General features: G+C 38.0%; 1 protein-coding gene and 1 pseudogene across 7 annotated transcripts in view; one reads left to right on the forward strand and one right to left on the reverse strand.

Annotated features, from left to right (window-relative positions):
* The window catches only part of AHNAK2 (AHNAK nucleoprotein 2), an 82674-nt gene that overhangs the window by 48562 nt on the left and 27954 nt on the right, over positions 1 to 6158 (forward strand). For all 7 annotated transcript variants that reach the window (XM_072630041.1, XM_072630045.1, XM_072630042.1 and 4 more), the window contains one exon: positions 105 to 246. In XM_072630041.1, coding sequence (XP_072486142.1) covers positions 111 to 246 — 136 coding nt within the window. In that variant the 5' untranslated portion in view covers positions 105 to 110. The remainder of the gene's footprint in view (positions 1 to 104; positions 247 to 6158) is intronic.
* Positions 1 to 6158, reverse strand: part of LOC140518166 (ubiquitin-ribosomal protein eS31 fusion protein-like) — a 10580-nt pseudogene continuing 4422 nt past the window's right edge.

Consider the following 6158-nt stretch of genomic DNA (forward strand, 5'->3'; position numbering starts at 1 on the left):
CACTGTGGCTCCCTTCAGTTTAATTTGGTCTTTGTCAATATCACATGCTAACTAGGGTTAGTCTGTCCTTTCTCAGAGCTCTGTCTTCTGTTTTGACTGTACAGGAACCAATGGAGGTCACTCTGCAGACAGACGTGGAGGCTGGAGCCAGTGGCTACAGTGTCACTGGTGGTGGGAAGGAGGGGATCTTTGTCAAGCAAGTCTTGAAGGACTCCTCTGCCGCCAAGCTGTTCAGCATGAGAGAAGGTACCATCCTGTCCTATGGGTTGGGGAAAAGTATAGGGTGGTAGTGAAGGAGAGAAGTCTCATTATAAAGTCCCCATCTTCAGCCCTGACCTCTGTCCTTAGCTCCAGACTTACATCTCTACCTGCCTACTCATCATTTCCACCTAAATATCTCTGCCTCTTTCTATTTCCCCCAACCAATGTCCTTAGCCAAACTCACCACAAAGGCAGTATAGTATTGTGAAAATCTGAATATTAAATTTGGGTGTCAGAGGATTTGGATTGGGTCCTGGTGCTGACATGATGTGTGTGACCTTGGGTAGATAATTTCTCCTGAGGTCCCTGAGGTGTTCTCATATAGGTTCCCTATGAAAGGAGGCCCATCTCCAGTTGTCCTGATCTGTATTTCGCCACTGAACTCAGATGGTTCTGGAGGAAAAAGTGAGGCTGGTGACCTTGCAGTTCTCCCTTACTTAAATCCAATTCACTTGCATACTATGGCATCACTTCCCTGATGTCACGGTCCTCTTCAAGAACAAAGGACAAACAACAGTGACAATCTATGAAAGACAGCCCTGGGTCTTAAAACTTGCTTTCCATAGATCCCAGCCCCACTCTGGAGCCTATGGTAGGAAGAGATGGGGTTTAGCTTTTTCAGAGGTATCTTGTTTAATAAATGTTTGCTGAGTTGGTCCCAGGGCTTCCACCTCTCACTACTTTCTAGTCTTTCCTTGGTCTCTAAACCCCAACCTAAGATCTGAGCTCCATGACCTTCCTGATCTCTGAGCTTGCTTTGTCTTCCTAGGCTCAAGTATCTTCTTCTTTAGTCTGTGGTCAACTTGGCTCTTACTCCTTACCATTGCCACCATAACTAGATGCTGCAACTTGGCATCTGCTACTCTTGCCCCATATTCCAGACATAACTTTTCATTTCATTAGGTTTTTTCACAGAGGTGGGGTAGGGAGGAACAAATACTTATTGAGAAATAATACACTGGAAGAAAGCGTATATAAAATTACCCCCTCCTAGCTAGACTGGATGGTACTTATCTTCTAAGTTATTCTATGAAGCTAAAAGTCTCCAGGCTTAGTTCAGCCAATCATTACCCTTTCTAGTCATAGAACAAACATGTGACTCTTTCATGCCCAAGATGAGTATGGCATCTCTCCTGAAAGGATTTATTTACCTGGTCACTTGGGACTGAGCTCATTGGTTCATTCTACACTTCCAGGCTCCCTTTCAGCCAATCATGAAGCTTCTTAATGGCATTTGAATTTGGAGATATTCTACCCACACGTGATCATTCAGCAAACCATATGTATCCCTTTCCTCTGTCTACAAGGGTAGGGGACAAAAAAGTCTTTTTTAAAAAAAGTTTTTAAATTTATTTGAAACTTAAGCACAAAATAAGAAAAAGAAAAAAGTGCCATGTATACAGCAGAACATAAGAGAATTCAATATAAATCTATAAGTCTCTACTTCAAGAAAACATATATAATATAGACTACACGTTTTAAAAGCTGCTCAGTTGGTTTTGGTTTTTTTTTTTTTTGGCTTCCTTGTAGGTTTTCTTTTGTTCTCTGCTGTGCACTTTTTACTTTATTCCCCGCCCCACACACACACACCCAAGAAGCCTACAATTAAGTGTAGATAGATAGATGTATATACCCACACATACATATATACACATATACAAATACATATACATATGTTATGCATATACCTAGATATCTATAAACATGCACATGTATACACTCATACACATATATGTAAGACCATACCATGCTTATTTCTACTTGTCATCAGTTTCTCTGGAGGTGGATAGGATCTTCTTTCATAAGTTGAAGTCTTTTCATGTTTTTCTCAACCAGGCAGCTCATCATGTCCTACATCACAGCAATATTCCCATCCAATCCCATTCTATCTGAGCCATTATCTATGAAAGTTGCCCCCCAATTTTCTGCATTCCTTCTATTCTTGACTTCAGAGGTTTTGTTCATATGAGAAAATTTTAATTTAAAATAATCAAAAGTATCCATTTCATACTTCAACAATGCTCTCATTTTATAATATTGTTTAATGTTTAATACTACCAGATCTGCCTCCTTTACATCTTTTTTCTCCTGATTTCTTTGAAGTTCCTGACCTTTTGTTTTTCTAAATGAACTGTTATTATTTTTTCTAACTCAGTAAGATAATTTTTTAGTAATTTAATTGGGATTAGTTGAATAAAATCGTCATCTTAAAAATTATATTGGCTATTCCTGCCCATGAAAATAAATATTACTTCAGTTATTTAGATCTGAGTTTATTCATATAAAAAGCATTTTATGTTTATGTTCCCATAGTTCCTGTGTCTGTTTTGTCAGGTATATGCTCAGGTTTTTATACTGTCGAGTTATTTTAAATGTTCTAAAACAATATTGTGTAAAATGCCTGACACATAGAGTAGTTTCCCTATTTTTCTCTTTTGATTAAACCTATTTTAGTTTTAACTTCATCTGAAATCATGATTACTACACTTGCTTTTTTGTACAATCCACTTTACTCCTGCTCTTTATGTTTTTGTGTTTATGTTTATAGCATTTCTTCAAAGACAGATATTGTCAAATTCAAATATTTAATCTCTATCAGTTTGCATGGCTAAATTCATACCATTCACATTCTAACCTATAATTACTTGCTATATATTTTCCTGCTTCCTATTTTTCCTCACTCTCCTTCTCACCCTGTTCCTATTCCTCTGCTTCATTTCTACTCACTACTTTGCCCTCCTGTTCCTTAACCTCCCCTCCCCTCCAAGAATCCCTCCCTTTGCCTCTCCCTTCATTCTGTCCCATTGCCCTCTTATTTTTTGAATATAGAAAACTTTTATACCCATATATATATATACATGTATATGTGTGTATATATGTATATATAATATATGTAGTTCCCTCTTTGATCCATTCCCAATAAGAGTAAGATTTCATTGCTACCTGCCCTCTCCCCTGCTAGCTTCTTCTGTATCAATTTTTCCCTTTTATTTGGCCTCATTTGTAGAAGTTAATTGTTCCTTCCTATCTATTCCTACACAGTTTTACTTTTTTAAGAATCACTCCATCATACCCAGCTCAGCCCAAGCCTTTCTTTTAAACTATCCAAATAAAAATGACAGTCATAATAGCATTTATGATATTTTCATAAATAAGAAGTAAATGATTTAACTTTATTGAGTCCCTTATAATTGGTCCTTAATGTTTGCTTTGTATTTCTCCTGGATGTCATATGTCAAATTTTCCCTAAAGTTCTGTTGTTTTTGTCACAAATACCTGAAAGTCTTTCTGTTCATTAAATGTCCATCTTTTTTCATTCAGGATTATACTTAACTTTGAGGGGTAAGTTAGCCTTGGCAATGACTCCAGATCTTTTGCTCTATGAAATATAGTATTCCAAGACCTACAGTCCTTCAGTGTAGTAACTGCTAGGTCTTATATAATCCTTATTGTAGTTCCATGATATTTATTTTTGTCTTGTTTCTTCCAATATTTTCTCCTTAACCTGGGAGCTTGGAAACTTGGCTATGATATTGCTTTAAGTTTTCCTCCTGGGATCTCTTTCCGGTGGTGATAGTTGAATTTTTTCTATTTCTGCTTTACTTTCTTGTTCTAGAACTTCAGGGCAATTTTCCTTGATAATTTCTTGTAGTAGTGTTACACTGTAATTTCTTGTAATAGTGTTACAAGATTTCTTTTTTTATCATAATTTTCAGGTAGTCTTGCTATCCTCATGTTTTCTCCTCAATCTATTTTCCAGATCAATTGTTTTTCTGATGTTTCATATTCTCTTCCATTTTTTTATTCTTTTGATTTTATTTTATTATTTATTTGTGTCTTAGAATGTCATTAGCTTCCCTTTGCCTAATTCTAGTATTCAAGGAATTATTTTCTTCCTTCAGTTTTTGGTTTTCTATTTCAATTTGGTTGACTTTCTTTTCATAATTTTCTTTATTTTCTTGGATTACTCTTTTTTTTTCTAATTTTTCCTCAATCTCTCTTATTTGATTTTTAAAGTCCTTTTAAAGTTTTTCTAAGAAATCTTTTTATGCTTAGGACTATTTGATGTTTCTCATTGAAAAAAGAGTGACTTTTTAGGTTCCATTATCTTCCTCTGAATATGAACCCAGATCTTCTCTATCCCTGTGATAGCTATCTATGCTTGGATTTTTTCTCCTTTGCTTGCTTTTTTTTTGGTTTTATTTTATTTTTAGCAGCTATTAGTGTGATTGACCTATAGTCCCAATATATGGGGAATAATGCTCCAAGCCTCAGGTCCTTCTTACTCTTATTTTCTATGGTCTGTCCCAGGGCTCAACATTGGGTTCTCCTCTCTACTCCTAAGCTAAGGCTGGACTCTCTAGTCATGTTATCCCACAAATGATCTTTCTTCCTCCAGTCCCTCAGGGGGCTGCAAAATACAGCTGTCCTTTCTGCCTTGGAACTGAAACAGGGAATCTTGCTCTCCTGCAAGTGCCCATAGCCAACAGGGTCCTTTCCCTTTGCTATGGCACTCAACAGGCACCTGCTAACTCCTTGTCCTGGCAGCCACAGCCCAGGATGCATCTGGTCAGCCCAGCTGTGCGTGGTGTTCCTCTAGAGTGGAAGATCCTTCCTCATCTCCTCCTCAGTGGTCACACCCCCACACCATGAGTTTCTAAGACCTAGACTGCCTCCCAACTCCAGCTGCCCCCAGGGCTTGTTTTCTGTTGATTCCAGGTTGATATTGTGTTTGTCCTTCCTTCTCGAAGAGGACCATGACATCAAGATGATGACATGACTTGCAGTTGGCTTTGATTTGAGTGAGGGAGGGCTGTGCAAGGTCACCAACCTCACTTTCTTCTCCTGAGCCATCTAGGTCCAGTGGCCTGATATTCATCAGGACGGCTGGAGATGGCCCAGAATGCAATGTGAGACCCTGGCCCTTTTAGTCTAAGGTCCTATAGCATTCTCACTTTGAGTGAGATGGTGCTTACTATGTGCAAGACACTGGTAAGTACTGGGGATGTGCAAGTTCATTTTTTTTAAGTTACTTATTTAAATTAGTCTACTGCCTTATTACAAATGGAAATCTGTTCTCTGCTTCAGGAGCTGGCCTGGAGGTGTTTGCAGTTCACTCAGGCTGAACCTCTGCCCCTGGAGGTCAGGTCTTTCCTGGGGTGGTCTTAAGTTTTCTTAGGAGAACTACTACTTTACTCTGACTTTTGTTTATTTGTGTTGCTCTACGTTCCCTCTGAGGAAATTTTTCTGTGGAGGAAATTTGGAGAGCTGAAATTTTCCGACCTACTCCGCCATCTTTCCAGAATCCTCTCCATGAAAAAATATTTTTACATATAATTTGAGTTTTTTTCTCCTCACCTAAAATATAAACTATAACACATGAATACATACACAAACACATTCATGTAAGCCAGGATCAAAGCCACATACCCAAAAGCAGTGTGAGATAGCAGGCTGTCCTAATTTGGAGTCTGGAGAGATCTGAGTTTGAATTCCAGGTCTGACATTTGATGGCTACTTGTCATTTCTCTGAGCCCTGCTTTCCTCATCTGTGAAATGAGGATAGGAGTCCTTATATTGTGTACATCTCAAGTGAGGAAAGACTGAGGGCTAAATTTGGACTCAGAGAACATTAATTTGAACCCTAGTTCTGCCACTTAATTCCCAAGTGGTCTCAGTCAAATCACTGACTTTCTATTTCCTCATCTAGAAAATTAAATTTAACTAGATAATACCTAAAATTCCAGCTACAATAATTTGATTCTGTGAAGTGCTCTGTAAACTATAAAGCATTATAGACATGAGAACTATGATTATTTGTATCACAGTGCATTAGAAAGAGCCCTGAACTCAGAGTCCTTGGACTTGGGTACAAATAGTGGTTCTGTCACTTATAA

This window comes from Notamacropus eugenii, chromosome 1 (assembly GCF_028372415.1).
Source record: "Notamacropus eugenii isolate mMacEug1 chromosome 1, mMacEug1.pri_v2, whole genome shotgun sequence".
Classification (NCBI taxonomy): domain Eukaryota; kingdom Metazoa; phylum Chordata; class Mammalia; order Diprotodontia; family Macropodidae; genus Notamacropus; species Notamacropus eugenii.